Source organism: Zingiber officinale, chromosome 1B, assembly GCF_018446385.1.
Source record: "Zingiber officinale cultivar Zhangliang chromosome 1B, Zo_v1.1, whole genome shotgun sequence".
In the NCBI taxonomy this organism is placed as follows: domain Eukaryota; kingdom Viridiplantae; phylum Streptophyta; class Magnoliopsida; order Zingiberales; family Zingiberaceae; genus Zingiber; species Zingiber officinale.
Genome location: NC_055986.1, coordinates 97,482,240 through 97,501,286, shown reverse-complemented (window position 1 = coordinate 97,501,286; position 19,047 = coordinate 97,482,240). Strand labels below are relative to the sequence as shown.

Sequence of the window (19,047 nt, the reverse complement as noted above, 5' to 3'; positions counted from 1 at the left end):
AATTCATCATGAAAATGAATCCAAAAAGATTCATGAAATTGCCTCATGCCTTAATGTCAATTGCCTTAATTGACATTAATATTTGTCTTCATCCAATGAATCCAATATGCATGAGCAATTCAAATTGTTCACTCTTCATCCAATGCATGAAAAATTCAAATTGTTCACTCCTCTTTCTTCATAAATTCAAATTCATGAAATCATTAATGAGTCCAACTTATTAATCATCAATTAATTCATGAAATCATATAATGAGTCTAACTCATTAATCATCAATTAATTCATGAAATTATATAATGAGTCCAACTCATTAATCATCAATCCAATTGACTCAATGAGTCTAATTTGAATTGGACTCAATCAAATAGTTGGATTTAATTGAGTCTAACTCAATGAGTCCAATTTGAATTAGACTTAATCCAATGATTCATCATATGAATCCATCTCCATTGACTTGTTCTTTGTGTGTAACCCAATAGGTTCTCGTAACATTTGCAATGTATCCAAATCAATATTTGAATACATAAACAATGAGTGGTATCTAGCAAGACATCATTGCTACCCAAGTGACGAGAATGTCGAGATCCGACTTAACCTTTCCGTGGCTATTATCTTGTATGACTCGATCCTTCTATTCTCGATATCTAGATTGATCAATGAGGTATAGACCGTGTCATTATCTTATCAATCTTTATGTTTCTTGATCTCTAAGTAGACACACTCAATTAAATAAGCTCCATATCGCATATTGACTCATTTAAGCATGGTCATGCATTCTTGTGTCCTACTAATCAAGAGGCTCATAGATACCACTTCCGTCATATGGAAAGGATAGATCTCATCTACATCACTCATATCCCTCCGCATAACTTATTGCATATCTAGTGATCGACTTTATGGTCCACTCTGTTACGGGTGACGTTTATCGATACCAAAGTATACAACTCCTTATGTAGGAAACCGTAGTGACTTCAGGTCTAAGGACTATTCATACTAATAGTCACATGAGAATGTTTATGACACTCATATAACGATCCATGAAACATTCTCATGGTGGGTCATTCAGTATATATTCTCGAATATATACTCATGTGTCAACCTGATATCTCATATCCATGAGTTGTGAGATTAAGTCATCCATTGACCTACATGCTAGTCTCAACGTATTAATATTGTCCTTGTATATTAATGCTTGACTAGGAATAGTTAAGTGTAGTGTTCTATGTATATCTACAATATCTCACTATCAATTCAACCAATTGATATGTTATAGATTATAACATCCTACTCTAGGACATTATTATATTTATTTATTCGACACTGAATTGAAATAATATAATAACTAACTTTGCCTTTATTAATAATGAAATATGATACAAGAGGAGCCCTTTACAATCATCTCATAATTGATACTAGGGCTAATACTAACAATAGCAGTAGAAAAGGATTCCTCCAAAGATCCTAGCCAATACGGTATACTCATTCTTGCTACTCTTTCATATAGAATAGTTACCTTTGTTGCATGAACAAATCAATCTCGATAGCAACTTGACTTTAGTAGATCTCAGCTTGATCAGAACGTCTGCGCCTCTATGGTAGCCACACGAACACCTTTCTTGTTCGTCTCATGAACTCACTACTTGGAGAAGAAACTATTAGGATATATACTAAAAGCCTAGCTTTTTATATGAACATTTATTTTGAAATAAGAATCACATTGATCAAATATATGTATTTAATTAAATGTAGTTGTCTATTTAATTTATATTGTAGATAACATGGTGTGTGGTGTCACACAGAAGATCATCTTATCAGTTCCTTATAAATTATAAATAGTAGCTCACAACCAAGATAGATTAGGACAAACCATTGGAATGGTTGTAGTGTAATTTGGTATTAGTTTGTCTTCACTACATCCACATGTTTAATTTGAGCTAAATGTGTTGAGAAAGCTCCAATGGGACAACTCTTCTTGTTATGATCCATACTTCCACATCCTTCACATGCTGCAACAATTTCATTTACCAGATTAATATTCATTGTGTCAAACTTCTTTGTTAGAGCATCCAATTTTGCATAAATAAAGTTCATAGCATCGACTTCATACTTCCCAGAGATTTTGATTGGATTTCCACTCCTTTTAGACGCCCATTGATGGTGGTTTAGCGCTATACTTTCAATGATTTATTCAGCCTCATCAAGTCCTTTATTCATTAGTGCCCCACCAGATACGAAGTCTAGAGACATTGATAATTAATGCCATTATAAAATATGTGTATTACTAACCACCTCACCAAATTGTGATGGGGCAAAGTCTAAGCATTCCTTTGAACCTATCTCATGCTTCATATAATGATTCACTTTCATTTTGACGAAAGCTGGCTATCAGATTTCTCATGTGAGCTATCTTAGATGGAGGAAAGAATTTTTCTAAGAAAACCTGCTCACATTGCTCCCATGAGGTAATGGAATTAGAGGAAAAGAATTCAACCATGCTTTGGCTGTATCTCTAAGGGAAAATCCAAATAAAATAGTATCACTTCTTTGGGAGGTACTCCATTCATCTTCATTGTACTTTAGATCTCATAAAAAGTCATTGTCAGCTGGTACCCATCGGTACTCTACAAATGTAACTCACTCCTGAGCTACATGGTTGGTTGCTTCTGAATCTATAATCCACAAAGGATATAGAATCAGCTAACCACATTGAACTAGCAACAAAAATACTCAAGAAAAGGAGACACACTTGCATTGTTTCAATTTGGTCTTCTTTCCTTTCTTCTTGATTGGGTATTGACCCACAACAGCAACTTCTTTCTTCTTTCCCTTCCCCTTCTTAAACAATTTATTTTTCTTGGATCCAGATGATCCAATAGAACCAATAGCCACATATGCTAGTCCAAAAATCCTTGCGGATTCAACTCTCTCCGCCTCCAATTCTACATGGCGTGAGATGTCAATGAAAATCTTAATACTCTCACTATGAGTTAGGATCTACTTCATGGTCTCTCAAGAATCTAGAAGGGAACAAATAACTGCTTGAACTTATTGTTCATCGGTCAACTCATGACCAACAATTTTAAGCTCCTGAATCATGTTCGACATCTCCCTGAGGTGTTAAACCATTGAAAGATTTGGACGCTTAATGTAGTTATCAAATTTAATCGTTAGCTATTTAAGCTTGCTCAGACTTCCTCCACTATACTTTTCTCTAAGGGCTACCCAGACAACATGAGCCAATGGAAATGGCTCATACTCAAATACCAGGTCATCCATCATTGAACTAATCAATATTCCCTTAGCAATAGAATCCTTCCTTTTCCATGTCCTATAAACATTGAGATCTCGTCTGTTCTGTGTAGTGGGATCTACAGGTCTTCCATAACCTGTTTTATAGCCTCAAGAACTCCTTTTTCCTCAAGAACATATTGGATCTTGAGTTGCCAGATTTTGTAGTTATCCTCATATAATTTCTCTCTATTATTGAGTTTAGCTATGATATTCTTATTTGTCATGATCTAACATAAATAAACATATATTATTTAGTATTCAGTGCAATTCACATGCATGTAATTTATGATTGACTCAATATTAATTTTAATTGGTTTACAAAATCAAGTGATAATTATGTTTCCACTCATCATTTGTATGGTCCAATCAAATCAACATTGATCAATACTATTACATACATCCCAACAAATGAACTAATTATCATTCTATCATGATTTCTTTAATCAAATGAACTAATCATTTAATAAAATGAACTAATTATTTTTCATGTATCATGAAGTAATCAACATATGAATGAACATAACATTCATATAAATATGCCGCATATTGTTGACATATAACAAACGGACATGAACTAAATGGACTAATATTGTTCATACACAATGACAATAACAATAACAGAACTCTTACAAACTAGATAGACTTACACCACTCCCGCTAGGATAGACACTAGTGCAGTGGCCAACATAATCCCCTCTAACCTGGACTCATTTGAGGCAATCTCAGATAGACCAACTTCAAGATTTTCAATTTGATCTATCATCGAAACTTCTTCAGAATCCTCTTTAGATTCTTCAGGATCCCTTCTCAAATTCTTTAAGATCTTCCTCTAGGAACTCATGGTGAAGTAGCTCCACACACAACTGTGCATATAAGGTTCTCCCTTCGGAGAGCCTCCATATCTAGTGTGCTACCACCTAGGACTCTCCGGCAGTGAACGAATCAACGCCTAAATCCTAAAATTATCCATGATTGGAAACTCTTCTTATTCGAGTTTCCAGGATTGGTAATCATTCGTGCCATTTTTAAATTGAAATTAAATAAGTTAGTACAAAACCAACTAACTAGTATAAAACCGACTTAATTTAATTTATATAGGCATGGAACCAACATTATTAATCAAGAAAAATAAATCTTCTTAATTTTCAGGAGTCTAAATCGACTGATCCATTTGATCGGTTGATTTAGAATCCATATCCTGAGCTCTGTCCAATGTCCTCATTAGAACTAATCTAACTGGACTGGGATTTCTTACCTATGTTCTATTAATCTAAGCTCATTTAAGTCAATTTCAGACTTATTGATCAAACTTAGGTCCATTTAATCAATCCAATGCTCATTGGATGAAGTCTAACCTATTAGAACAAATCTAATCATTTTGGTTAAACCAACTTATGTAATCAGAATCATCCCAATTAATTCAATAATAAACCAAACTGGTTAATCCAATGAATGATTTGAACTTGATCTAGGTATTATTGAATTAAACTGGTTTGGTTAAACCAACCAATGATTTGAGCCAGATCTGAGATCATGCTGGTATAGTTCAATTTTCAATTAATCAAACTTTGATTAATCAATTTCAATTGATTAAATAGTGAGCAATCAGTTCACACATGATAAGCATAATATACTGTTCATGCATGAAATCTTAATCGATTAAACAATCATTTTCAAACAGTGTTGACGGATGAATAATAATTAATACAGTTCATTTTCATTTAATCGATTGTCTCAATCGATTAAAAAAAACTATTTGAAATTAATACTCCAATTAATTACACAGATTCACTGTGCTTCATTAGTTTAATCAATTAGTTTAATCGATTACACCACTTCTTCTCTTCTCTATCGCGATCGTGACACTCTCCTCTTTTGCCGCGACGAACGCGATTGCCGTTACCTTCGATTGTCAGTCTCCCGACGTGGTCACTGGTACTCTCTGGCCACGGAAGCCGATACCCAGCAACCTCTCGGGGCTCGACAACTACGGCAGATCGCAACCCAGTTGCGATCTTGCTTGGTAATGGCGGTAGAGAGATTTTCATTTCGACGAAGAGATTATTTCATGCTTAGGCATCACTCTGATACCATTGTAGACAATTTTAAGCATGAAAAACAATAAACATGAAAACTATAAACACTTACAGTGATCTCCCGCAGATCTGCAATCAGCGCCGGTAAGACTTGCTGATGGAAGAATGATCACAAAATCGGAAAGTTCTTCATGGTTCACAAACTAAATCCCTCTTGTGAGATTGGACAAACCAATCTTGAATGTTCTTCTATCCTCTTACAATCTTGTGCAAATGGATGAAACTTGCATAGTGACCTTTCCGATATGGGACGAACCCTTTCTCAACCTTGCATACAGCAAGTCCACTCTCTCTTATGTTATTTTGCTTGGACGAATATATATATTGAGGAAGATGACTCTTCCTCTTCCTCCATTAATGGAGGAAATGAATGGGCTAGAAGATGAAGGGAAAGGGGTGCCCTTTCATCTTCCAACACATACTGCCTTGACTAAGGAGCAATTTCAGGAGATCCATAATCATTTCAAGAAACATCAAATTTTCAGGGTCAAGTCTCGGAATTTGTGAATGATTGATACTCTAAGAGGGATGATAAGAGGGATTTTAGACACTCTATGCAGGCTACTAGATAGCAGATGGCTGCTTTATATGATTATCACTAACATCTTGGCCATCTTTCAGAGGTGCCTAAATTTCCTCCTAGAACACAATCTCTCGACCCTCATGATGGTCCACCTCCCCCGTTTTATCCTCTGGGTCATCTGTCACCAAGATATCACCCTCCACTGCCTTTTAATTTCATCAGGACAATGAAATGTCCAAGTCTGGGGCGGGGGCATTGTACAGTGTACAGTTTTATGTGGTTTCTTACAGTTACTCTCTTTTGCAGTTTCAGATTCAAGATTTGTCCGTTCTTTTTCATTTTGATTGTCTTCATGTTGAGTGTTACATCATTTATCAAGTTATTGCCGACTTGTTTTAAAGTAAAAATTCTAGCACGTTGGTTCTTTATTGATGTTGTTTGACTAGAGTACTAGTATGTTTGGTGATTGATTTTTTTCTCTATCATTAGTAGCATGAAATCATCATAACTTTATTGAAAATATTTGGATTATGGCCTAATCTTTTGATCTCATTTCACTTTGCCTAATTTAGATAGTTGATAACTTTGCAAATAGTCATGATTTGTGTAACTTATTAGTACTTATGGTTTTATGGTAATTTTTTAAACTATATTTTAATTACTGGATAAAACTCAGATCACATCAGCTCACTCTGAAACATAGTTATCCCTACATTTACATCTGTATGTATATGCATTTATGTTAGTACTACTTGTTGCTACCCTATGGTGATTTTGATGTCATCAACCAAGTCAGGTTAGGTCCTGTTGGTATTTAACCCTGTGTCTAAGTGTGCAAGAGTTTAGAAGCATAGAAAGTTGAGTAAAAGACGCAGCTAGCGAGAAGGATGGCACGAGAGAGAGCCGATGTGCTTGGTCTGTTCAAGGGATGAGGTGCTACAGAATAGTACATGGGAGGACGAGAAGGAGGCGCGCGACATTTTTGAGGGACGAGAAGCCGAAGTGGAAGCTTGCTAGAAGGCCGGAAGTTGGGTTCGAGTAACCCCTATTTCGGAAGGCCAAGATCACCCAAGTGGAGCCGGAGCCGGTGAGGAAGACCCGGATCTAAACAAGCAGAGACAGATAAAAAACCCAGACCAAACATGTTAACATGCTGTTAACTTGGGTCCGGGTGCCTGGACTCAGTCTAAGCGCCCGGACAGTCGAGGCGCCCAGACCTTGAATCTTATCCGAATTGCGTCAAATGTGATCCGTTGTGGTGGGGATAAAATTTTATCCCCTCTAGGTGCCTGGAACTCTTCTGGGCACCCTGACTAGGGCTATAAATACATCCCTAGTCCCAAAAGCTAAACACAACTAAAAAAAGAGAGAAACAACACTTGTAATTGTTTACTTGTCCATTGAGCTTCGTGATTGTGAGCTTTGATTACTGTAAGTGGCTTCTTCGCCTGAAGGAGACAATATTGAGTTTTTCATCATTATTGTATTAACAACCTCGCCGGTTGTAACCAAGTAAATCGTTATGCCTCTTCTTTTCTCTATTTAGTTTTTATTTGTTTTATACAAGTGTTAATATTGGTAAAGCTATAAGTTGAGAAAGTATTTTTTTGTTTTCTTATTGTGCATGCTATTCACCCCCCTTTAGCCGACCACCCGAGATCCAACAAGTGATATCAGAGCGAGGTCGTTTCAGGAGGACTAACCGTCGAACGAAACACACCAAATGGTTAGACCGAACATCTACCCACCAAAATTCTAGGGAGAATTCATGAGATGAAAGAAAATGATGAGGGTATTTTTTAAGATAAATTTTGATTTACTCTTGATAATGGAATGTGATTTTGTAGCACCCAAAGGCAAAGAAAAACACCAATGGAATAAGAAGGAGCAAGCCGACTTCATAACAAATGGCAAAGCAGAGTTCTATCTGGTAAGTGTCTTATCGTCATAGGAAATCAACAGTGTTGGTGCAATCATGCCCTGGATGTTTTCAATGTGTTGACAACTATTTAAGTTTAGATTAATACGTTTGAATCTAATCTGTGCTGCAAGTTTTGCAGGAAGAAGTCCAAGAAGGTCGAGGACCGGAGTCTTGGCAAGAAAGTTCAGGGAAACATGTATCTGGCACAAGAATACTATTGAATCGATCAGCCGATCGATTGGAAGAAACCAATCGATCGGTCGATCGATTGATAGCTTCTGCGCGAGAGCACAGAAAAAAATTAGATCGATCAGCCGATCGATTGGAGGGATCTAATCGATCGATCAATCAATTCACAAGGCTACTGCGCTCTCACGCAGTGCGATATTGGATCGATCAGCCAATCGATTGAATTCACCTCTGTATCCATACAACATGTGGCTGAATCAATCCAATATTGGCCCAATCGATTGGGGCTTATAATCCTGAGCTGAATTGATCCAGTATTTGCCTAATCGATTGGGCTTATAATTCTGACGTGATGAAGCTTAACGGCTATATCTGAATTGATCGGAGATGTGCCCAATCGATCGACGGCGACAGTCACGTGAGAAATGGCTACTTTTGAAGCGTATAAAAAGGGGAAAAACAACTGTAGCAACATACACTCTTGAATACTCATTGTGCTAAGCAAAAAGAGAGCTCTCCAAGTAATTTCAAAGTAAAAGATTTTGAGTCTCTTCCTCCTAAGCCTAGATCTCATCTTGTAAGAGGAAGAGGCAACCTTGTAAAGGTTTCTCCACCTTCGTTTGTGATACGAGAAGGAGAAGTTCATATTGGAGCTTGATTGTGTGGGTGTGTGCCTTGGATTAGTCACAAGGAGGTGGAGACCAAGTAAACCAAGGAGTTAGCATTGTTTTCTTATTTTTCTTATCTTTCCTTCCTTTCTATTTACTTCCGCTAACAAGTTGTAGGTAACAAATCGAAGAAAGGCTATTCACCCCCCCTCTAGCCGAACGCAAAGGTCCTATTAATTGGTATCAGAGCTCGAAACGCATCGGAAGAACTCATCGTCAACTGAAGCATCAAGATGACATTTCAAGAGGGATATAGCACCGCTCGACCACCTTTCTTTAATGGCAACAATTTCGCATATTGGAAAGGTAGGATGGAATATTATTTGATGAATGATATTGAAAATTGGTTTAGTATTGTAGATGAATTTGAGAAACCAAAAGACGGATTGAGAGCACCTCTTCCAACCAAGGATTGGACAAAAGAGATGGCAAAGAAGGCCCAAGCAAATGCAAAAGCCACAACAACATTGTAATATGGACTCTCAAAGGAGTAATTAAGCAAAGTAGGACCATTCAACTCCGCCAAAGAGCTTTTGGAAAAGCTCATTGAATTAAATGAGGGATCAAGCAAATCTAGGAGGGCCAAGAGAGATCTTTTGTTGGGGCAACTTCAAACCTTCACCATGAAAACCAATGAGACCATGAGTCAAATGCATGGAAGATTCAAGGAGATAGTGAATGAACTCCATGTAATAGGTGAGAAAATTGATAATAGGGATCTAGTAAGTTATGTTTTCAATCTTTTCCTAGAACCACCTTATGGGCATCAATGGTTGATGCATATAAGGTATCTAGGGATCTTTCTTTAGTTAAGCTTGATGAATTATTTTATGAATTTGAACTTCATGAACAAGCTAATGTGATTTTAAAAGAGAAAGGTATGACTCTTATTGTAGAAAAGAAGGAAAATAAAAAGAAGAAAGAAAAGAAGGTGGAATCCTCATCATCCGAATCTGAGCAAGAATCATCGGATAGTGATGATGAAATGTCGGCAAGTGAAGTGGCACATTATGTCAAGAAGATGATGGGAAGATCAAGGAAATTCACAAGAAAGGATGTGAATAAAATGTTTCAACCTTCAAAAGGTAAAAGTAGTCAAAGTTCAAGTTTTAACACTAATGTCATTTGTTATGGATGTAACAAGAAAGGACACATCAAGCCAAATTATCTGAAATTGAGGAAGAAAGAGGAAAAGGAGAAGAAGAAGGAGAAAAAGAAGAGGGAAGCAATGGTGGCTCAAGCTACTTGGGATACACCAAACGTTGACTCATCGGATGAGGATGAATTATGTCATGTGACCCGACATATGGAATTTATGACATTTGAAGATAACAAAGAAGAGTCAAGTCAAGAGGAAGCGTCAAGCAAAGATGATTCATCAAGTGAGGAGGAGTCAAGTGATGAATCATCATCAAGTGACGATGAGGTAAAAGAATCTCCCAAAGTAGAATTTCTTTACAAAACAATTGCTCATCTCAAGAATGCTTTTGCTAAGTCACAATCTAGAGTGAAGACCTTGAAGGGAAAACTTAGGACCATTAGAAATGATGCATGCATGTTTAGTGAGTCAAAAATGCTCAAGGAAGAAAATGAAAAATTGAAGAATGATGTGATTGAATTAAGAGCATGTTTAGAGAAATTTACAAATGGATCCAAGTATCTAGATATGATTATTAGAGATCAAAGAGCCATTTACAACAAAGCCGGAATAGGATATAGACCTAAAGAAAAGGAAGTTGCATATATGTCTCTAATAAATGGTACTAGAAATGATGCACTTAGAAACAAAGTCAAGAAGAATCTTAAAGGCAAGGTAAAACAAGCTTGGGTGCCTAAGAAATATTTGAACAACATTTCCGAATCAAGTGCATGGGTACCAAAGAGTTGTGTGTTTTATGTTGTTTAGGTAGAAGAGAAGAAGGATGCAAGTATGTGGATTGTGGATAGCAGTTGCTCAAGACACATGACCGGTGATGTGAGCAAGTTCTCCACAATAAATTATATAAAGAAAGGAACGGTATCATTTGGGAATAGTGGGAATCTCAAGATTATAGGTAAAGGCACAATTGAGGAATCACCCACAATCATCATTCATAAAGTCTTATTGGTTAAAAATATGGGGTTTAATTTGCTTAGTGTTAGCCAATTATGTGATGCCGGATATAATGTAGAGTTTCACCCCGATAAGTATTTAGTTAAGCTCAAAAATCTTGAAAATGTTGCGTTAAAAGGATTTAGAAAAGCAAATCTTTATTTTGTTGATCTTTCATATGCTTCTAACCCCTCTATTAAGTGTTTGATATCAAAAGAAGAGGAAGGGTGATTATGACATAGAAGACTTGGACACATCAATATGAAGAACATAGCCAAGGTAGCCAAGATGGAGCTAGTAAAGGGACTACCAAAGATCAAGTATATCAAGGACAAGTTGTGCGATGCATGCCAAGAGGGTAAGCAATCAAGGTCATCACACAAAGGTAAAACCTTAACTAGCACTTCATTACCATTAGAATTATTACATTTGGATCTTTTTGATTGTCATAGAACACCTTCTTTGATAGCACTACAACAAAATCGCTCATAGACATCAGTGGAACAACAACGGTTTTAGGCTAAAACCGATGTCTTTGAGTATTTACACCGGTTTTTCTAAAAACCGGTGTCTATGAGCGCAGATTTTAGCTCATAGACATCGGTTTTTTAGGCGATGTCTATGAGCGCCCTTTTTTTGGTTAATAGACACCGATTTTAACATCGGTTTTTAAAATCCGATGTAAATGAACCCAAATAATATTTTAATTTTTCCCCACAAGCCAAAATCTGCACACTGTGAATTCCCTCCAAACCTAAATCTTTATCCCGCCCTTCCTCCGCGCGACATCTCTCTCGCGATAACCTAAACCTCCGACCATCCGACCATCCGACCATCTCTCTCAGCCTAAACCTAAACCTCCGACCATCTCTCTCAACCTCATCTCCCTCTTCCCCCCTTCCTAGATCCTCTCCCGATCAGGATCAAGACACGACGAACTTGCTTCTCCGTCCAACCACACCGCATCTCCTCCAACTCCTCCATTTGGTTGAGAAGAGGAGGCCTTGGTAGCGTACAGCATTCCCACCCGCGCGTCCAGAGCCACCGGCACCACCTCCTCCGCCACCTCCGCGAACAGCGGGCTGAACCGCAGCAGGTACGGCTCCCGGCACGTCGTCCCCTCCGGGCACACCGCCAGGCCCCCCTCCACCGCCAGCAGCCGCCGCATCGTCGCCGCGTCTCGTCCCCTGTCCCGGGTCAGCCGCACAGTCCGCATCGGCGCCAACGCCTCCGACACCCGGCTCAGGCTGTACGTCACGGCCGGCACCGTCCTCTCCAGCGCCGAGCACAGCATCACCGGGTCCAACAGCGTCCGGTGCGTGCACACGTACACCACCCCCTTCTTCTCCCCGTTCGCTTTCCCATCTCCGGCCCTCCGGAATCGGATTCCGGTGACGACGGCGATGAAGATGGATATTTTATAAGGGAAAACGATCCCCATCGCGATCCTGAACACGGCCAAAGGGATTGCCACGGGTATCCACATGAAGAACGCCATCATCTCGCATGGCGTCGGGAGAAAAGCCAGTCTTCCGTCATGGAACACAAGTGGCTTCGGGTACTTGTTTCTCGGCATTTTGCTGCTCTCACTCCTTGATTCCTCCTCTCTCACGACATAAATTTTCTGAAAAATAAAACAATCACTTTTAACTCATATCTTTGATCGACTAACGTGGAATCGAAAGAAATGCAGGTCCAACCTTGGCCGAGAGTTGGTGGTGGTGGACGTTGGAGAGGTTCACAATGGCCACACCGGCCTTGACCATGTCCCTGAGAGCTCTCTGTTTGTCAGGCCAAGAGATGACCCCCGTGAAGTAGCAGCCCTTCACCACCTGCAGCTCCGCCCCCACCACCTCCCCCACCTCTAAGTACTCCTTCAAGAATCCCTCCACCATGAGCCTCGGCAAGGTGGTGAGCACAACAGCTCGCCTCCCTTTCAGCACCTCGCATGCATGCAGATGGAGGTTCTCCAAGAAAATTTTCGGCAGCACAGTCCTAGCGATCAGCCGCAGGTCCCCCGTCCTCAGCCCGCAGAAGGTCACGAAGGCCATGATCCTCATCCCAAACTCGTGCTTCCCCAAGAGACACAAGGCAGGGGAGAGCGCGAGGAGGAGGAATTAGTATAACCAATCCTCTCGTTTCAGAGTAATATGATTATAACTTTCTTTTTGTTTGAGGTTCACATCCTTACTGTATAAATAATTTTTTGATGATATTGTATATTTATGACTTATCTGATTATTTCTTTCAACTTGCTACTGTGGACCAGGTATGTTCCTTCTCATTTGCACCTTATGGTCTTTGAGTTGGTAAAAAACTCTCTGCGTGCGGTTCAAGAATGTTTTATGAATTCTGATAAGAATGCCCCTCCTGTTAGAATTATTGTCGCTGATGGGATTGAAGATGTTACAATAAAGGTACGATACCAATAAATACTTAATCTTCAATTACTGTTATTCTGCTTGGTAAGCAAGATTGCAATACTTCAAGAATAAGAAAGGATTAGTTAAAAATTCATGCTGTCTTGGCAAGTTGCAGAATTTGAATTTAACACAGAATACTAGGTACTCTAGAAAATAGAAACTAGATGTAGTGAAGATGAAAAATATGAATTTAAATTATATTTTCTTTGGGAATTCTTGATAGTTACTGATGTCTTGCAGGCATTTTTTATTTCTTGAAAAGTGTTGATACTGCAGAACCACCAGATGTAGATTTGCAAGACAGAGAACAATTATACATTGAAGAACATAATTGGACTAACTCCTCACTCTTTAAAGTGGTTAATCAGATTTATCAGAAAACTATTACAAATGAAAGTTAGGGAAATTCTCAAATATTTCATGAATTTGGGGCTCATTGCTACTGGTTATTTTTAAACCAGACAATGATTATGTGAAATCCAAGAGTCTTCCACTTTGTCTATATCTGACTATATGCATACAAGAATACGTCAGAGCCTGTTGAAAATCTTTTACTGCCAACATGTATATCAGCATCTGCTGTTGATACAAGTATAACACCCGGATAAATGCAAAAATTTTCTAATTTTTGTAATTTATCTTCTTCTTAATATCATTAAATTATATCTTATGGCATTTCTCTGTTTGTTAATACTCATGGTTCGAGGAATTTCTTGTTACATATCAATCATCTAGTTTTTCTAGCTTTGGAATACTGATCTTGATATGCTATCAATTATTTCAGATATCAGATGAAGGGGGTGGCATACCAAGAAGTGGTCTTCCAAAGATTTTCACATATCTCTATAGCACTGCTAAAAATCCACTCGAGGAAAACGATGAAGGAAGCTCAGATGGAGTAATTATGGCTGGTTATGGTTATGGGCTTCCAATTAGTCGTCTCTATGCTCGCTATTTTGGTGGTGATTTACAAATTATCTCTATGGAAGGATATGGTAAATCCAATTCTTTCTTTATGCAATACTTAATCTCAAGTTCAATTTGTCCTGCTTGAATTCCAATATGGCTCATTCATTGCCTATTATGTTGCCAATACTTATTCGTGATTTACAAACTCGTGCTTGCTATGATTTTTTGATACAAACCGGATGCTATGCTTTTGTTACAATGATTTTTTTTATACAAACCGAATGCTATGCTTTTGTTACAAACCATATACTAGTTGGAGACTAAATGATTGCCTAAGAAGAAAGGAATTAGAGATTAGGAGATGCAGTGAGTAGAGTGGCTGGATAAGCTATCTTAAATGGTAACCTTAGGATTAAAGGATTGATACTCGAATTTAACCTAACCTATTAAGATAAATGGGTAATCAATACTAATCCTTATTTTGATTGTTTAAATGTTGGGCTCCTGTTTCATAGCAAAAGGTTCATTTTGTGACTCTAAACTAAGTTTTTTTTTTATTGTTTAAGTGTATTTTCTGAATTTTGAGAACCAATTTTTTTTTGTACATCTACCATCAAGTATGACCCTACTTAACCAGATATACACTTTTAGACCCCCATCTTCATGCACATGGCTAACTGTAACCCGCGAGGTCTTCTGACTTTGTGTTTTTCAGTTCAGGGTCTACTAGTTTACTTATCTCTTCTGGGTTTTGAAGATACTTTGTGGCCTGTATAACATAGAAGAACAATGAGCCGTGGATATATAGCATGAATCTACTAATATGAATCACAAACTGTTGGATCAAGAAGGATATATCTTGAGACTAGCGAACCCAAAGGGCAAACAATGTTATGTCTTTTCCAACTAATGAATCTCCAAAGGGAAGATAATGTTGAAAGAAACTTGTGATTTGCAGCGAGGCTATGGTTTCCTCAGTTGGGATGTGATAAGGTAGCTAAATAGAGGTAATACAACCTTTAACTTACCCTGACTATTGTATGAACTGATTAGAGGGCTTGTTGAGAATTAAGCTTCTAAACTACATGGAACAAATGATTATCGGAAGTTTGTAGGAAATAAGAACAAATTTGGGTTTATGCCCTCAGTATCTGTTACAAGAAGCTGATGTTGTTTTTGAGTATCAAATATTTTCAAATATGCATCTTACCCAATTTATCAGACACCCTCTTTCCTTGCAATATGGAGGTCTTCCACTGATTATTTCCAGTAAAACTACTCCAAAAGCAAAGATGTTAGCTTGAATTTCCATTTCTTGTTGCTCTCGAGGAACATGGGCGGCCGATTTAACCCTAAGAAAGGCATGGCGTTTGAGGGTTCTATCTTCGACGCCGGGCCGATTTTTGAGTCCTATGGCGTAGCTCACGGATAGGCAGGTCGATTGCTCGATTTTTGAGTTGGCCATCATCATCATCTCCCTGTTGCTGGAGAAGGGACTTCATCATGTCCGGGAGGTGAGTCAGAGCTTCACTTTGTCTGATATGTGTTTGGGTATTTTTCTTGACAGGAAAGTTGTCCGGGAGGTGATTCTTTGTTTTTTTGTCCCAGATTTGCATCCTTGGATCCTAGTTTGAGTGGTAAAAGTGTAGAACCAGTATATCGTGATGCAAAAGGTTTGAGTTCTCTGACACAACATTGAATTTGAAATTTTTTCATGTACATTTGGAAGCCCAGATTCTACCGGTTTTGTAGTTTTATATTTGCATGTTTCTGACTGCTGAGTGACTGAATTATTTTCTGCAGGGAAAGCTATTTCAAAGGAAGAGCTACTGAAACCAAAGGAGGAAGAGAAACCAAAGGTATTTTTCACACACTTCATCTTTGATTTGGTGGTCATGTTTACCATACGTGTCAGTTAATTCCCAAGAGCTATATTTTTTTGTTTCACTTTTATTGTTAGCTATATGAGCACAACATGCTATGCTTTTGATTTATTATTACAGCTATTTATCAGAAAGGAGAATTATTGGTACACTTTTGATTGTTTAATTATAGGCTCTCTTAGTTGGAAGCAAGTGTAGTGCTGATTGTGTAGGAGTGATTTGTAACCCTTATTATTATTTATTAGTTTTTGCATAATTTTTTATGTTGGATCCATTGCTGTCTAGTTGATTTTTATTTTCTCTTTTTGTTTCTTTAAGTTCACTTCCATTTGCAATCTCTTCATATATTAGTGACTAATGGTTGGTTGCTGTTCCTGGATTTGTTATAGCGCTATTGGTTGTTTCTACTAAAGAAAGTTAACTTTTATCAGGAATATTCTTCTGTGATCTTCCTACACAATTGGGAGACTTTGTAAAACCAAAGTAACTAATTTATTAGGTTGAAATGATAGATAGATGAGTGATCTCAGTCTTGGCATGACTAACATTTTTTTTTTTATGTTCAAAACCTTTCATTTTGTTTTGTATGGTTCTCTCTAAGAGCATGGACCTAGTTATCTTTTGACAGCTGAATATGATTCTTTTACTTCATTTGTAACTGCAAATTTAACTTTCTGATACCTTGTGAATCACTGAAGATCCTTATTGCAAGCATTGAAGTAAGCATTGATGTGGTTGAGATAAATGATGAATAGGTCTCTTTTTAAGCATTCAAATTAGTCATCTTGTTACCTGGTGCTCTTACTACTTTTTCAACTATGATTTTTAGTCTTGATTTACTAATATATTATTTATGTATTTTTACAGTTTACAAATCTCAAGTACTCCAGAGTTGAAATTGATGAAGTGCGGTTCGAGTGGGCTGAATGCATGCTAGATTACATTTGAGACAGTTGTACCTTGATGTGTTAACAGAATGTTATACTTTGATTTTGATATCTATTAGCTAGCTTTTGATGTAAAAAGAATGTTTGGGTATTTTATGGATATTGTTGTAAGAAGATTATTTATATAATTTATGAATATTTGTGTATTTTACGGATATTATTGAATGAAGAATATTTGTACAATTTGTGAATATTTGTGTATTTTTTTTTGTTATTGTCGGTTTTAAAATCAAATCTATGCTGTTAAAAAATATACATATTACATCGATTTTCCACCGATGTAAAACCGGTGTTATAAAGTAATATTACATCGGTCATTTACCGCTGCCAAAACTGGTGTTATTAACATACAATATTACATCGGTTTTACACCGTTGATGAAACGGTGTCGTTAAGTGATACTACACTGGTTAATAACCGATTCGAAGACCGGTGTCGTTAAGTGATACTACACCGGTTTTAACCAGATGTCTAAAATGACAGACTTTTAACATCGGCTTCATAGACATCGGTCGAAAATCAAATAGACACCGGTGGAAAACCGATGTCTATGAGCGATTTTGTTGTAGTGTAGGTAACAAATATTGTTTGGTGATAGTAGATGATTACTCTAGATATACTTGGGTTTATTTCTTGAAACATAAGGGGGAAACTTTAGAAACAATTATAGGGTTTACCAAGAGAGAAGAAAATGAAAAGAACCTCAAAATTGATAGAATTAGGAGTGATCATGGTGGAGAGTTCGAGAATTTGAACTTTTCTAAGTTTTGTCTAGAAAATAGCTATAAACATGAATTCTCTTGTCCAAGAACACCTCAACAAAATGGTGTAGTGGAGAGAAAGAATCGAGCTTTACAAGAGGCAGCTAGAACCATGCTTAATACATATGCCTTACCTAGCTATTTGTGGGCTGACGCAGTTAATACCGCTTGTTATATTCAAAATTGTGTCTTGATTCATAAGTTTTTAGGGAAAACACCTTTTGAATTATGGAATGACACAATTCCTACAATTCACTATTTTAAAGTCTTTGGTTGTAAGGTCTATATTCTTAATACTAAAGATGACTTAGGTAAATTTGAAGCCAAGTCCAATGAGGGAATTCTAGTTGGATACTCATCTACTAGTAGAGGATATAGAGTATACAACAAAAAGACTCAAACGGTTGAAGAATCATCCAATGTTAAGTTTGATGAGTCCACTAGTACTTACCCTAGGAAATCATCTATTGATAAAGATATAATCGAACAAAATCAAGCCATTACTCAAGAAATACAAAATCTACATTTAGGGGGTATGGATCAAGGGGGAGGAAGAGATGGTTTGGATGATGAAAGAAACAATGTAGACAATGATCCTCCTAAAAATGATGATTCCATAACTTTGAGGACCGTAAGGCATCATCAAGATCATCTATTGATCAAATAGTTGGAGATGTGACCCAAGGGGTAAGGACTAGATCCTACTTTAGAGATCATACTAGTCAAATCGCTCTAATATCACAATTTAACCAAAATCAATTGATGAAACTTTAGTTGATATGGATTGGATTCTAGCAATGCAAGAAGAGTTGAACCAATTTGAGAGAAGTGACGTATGAAAATTAGTTCCAAGACCCAATGATAGTACAATTGTTACAACAAAATGGGTTTTTAGAAACAAATTGGATGATCAAGGAAAAGTCACTAGAAATAAAGCTAGGTTAGTGGCTAGGGGCTTTAATCAAGTTGAAGGACTTGACTATGATGAAACCTATGCTCCGGTTGCTCGATTAGAATCCATTCGGATCCTATTAGGATATGCCGCTTATACAAGTTTTAAACTTTATCAAATGGATGTGAAATCGGCATTCCTAAATGGGTTTATTAAGGAGGAAGTGTATGTGGAACAACCACCCAGATTTGAAGCCATAGACTACCCAAATCATGTTTATAAACTTAAGAAAGCCTTATATGGTTTAAAACAAGCTCCCCGGGCTTGGTATGAATGACTCTCATCCTTCTTAATCTCCAAAGACTTTAGAAGAGGAATAATTGACCCAATCCTATTTTTAAAGTCTAAGGATGGAGATATTTTTGTTGCACAAGTTTATGTTGATGACATCA

The 19,047-nt window shown here is 37.4% G+C and overlaps 2 protein-coding genes, 2 long non-coding RNA genes and 1 other non-coding gene across 6 annotated transcripts; 3 read left to right on the top strand and 2 right to left on the bottom strand.

Moving 5' to 3' along the window:
• The first annotated feature begins 2,295 nt into the window (after window positions 1-2,295).
• Window positions 2,296-2,400, top strand: LOC121994089. The gene has a single exon (XR_006115578.1). It is a non-coding gene; the product is annotated as a small nucleolar RNA R71 (small nucleolar RNA).
• Window positions 2,401-5,363: 2,963 nt separating this feature from the next.
• Window positions 5,364-12,840, bottom strand: LOC122040259 (glycerol-3-phosphate acyltransferase 1-like). Its single transcript, XM_042599591.1, has 4 exons — window positions 12,481-12,840; window positions 11,784-12,404; window positions 5,440-5,481; window positions 5,364-5,375 (listed from the first exon to the last, which is right to left on the bottom strand). Exons 1-4 carry the CDS (start codon window positions 12,838-12,840, stop codon window positions 5,364-5,366), a joined length of 1,035 nt encoding a protein of 344 aa, XP_042455525.1.
• Window positions 12,841-13,031: 191 nt separating this feature from the next.
• LOC121970043 (pyruvate dehydrogenase (acetyl-transferring) kinase, mitochondrial-like) lies at window positions 13,032-14,438 on the top strand. The gene is made up of 2 exons (XM_042520452.1): window positions 13,032-13,197; window positions 13,988-14,438. The coding sequence occupies exons 1-2, from the start codon at window positions 13,075-13,077 to the stop codon at window positions 14,255-14,257; spliced, it is 393 nt and encodes a 130-aa protein (XP_042376386.1). The 5' UTR covers window positions 13,032-13,074; the 3' UTR covers window positions 14,258-14,438.
• A 396-nt stretch (window positions 14,439-14,834) lies between these two features.
• LOC121970052 lies at window positions 14,835-15,447 on the bottom strand. Its single transcript, XR_006108827.1, has 2 exons — window positions 15,323-15,447; window positions 14,835-14,881 (listed from the first exon to the last, which is right to left on the bottom strand). It is a non-coding gene; the product is annotated as an uncharacterized LOC121970052 (long non-coding RNA).
• Window positions 15,448-15,704: 257 nt separating this feature from the next.
• On the top strand, window positions 15,705-16,901 carry LOC121970070. Of its 2 annotated transcripts, XR_006108834.1 has the most exons (3): window positions 15,705-15,785; window positions 15,916-15,971; window positions 16,863-16,901. It is a non-coding gene; the product is annotated as an uncharacterized LOC121970070 (long non-coding RNA). The 2 variants fall into 2 exon arrangements; XR_006108833.1 differs by lacking the exon at window positions 16,863-16,901 and having other exon boundaries at window positions 15,752-15,785; window positions 15,916-15,972.
• The last annotated feature ends 2,146 nt before the right edge of the window (window positions 16,902-19,047 follow it).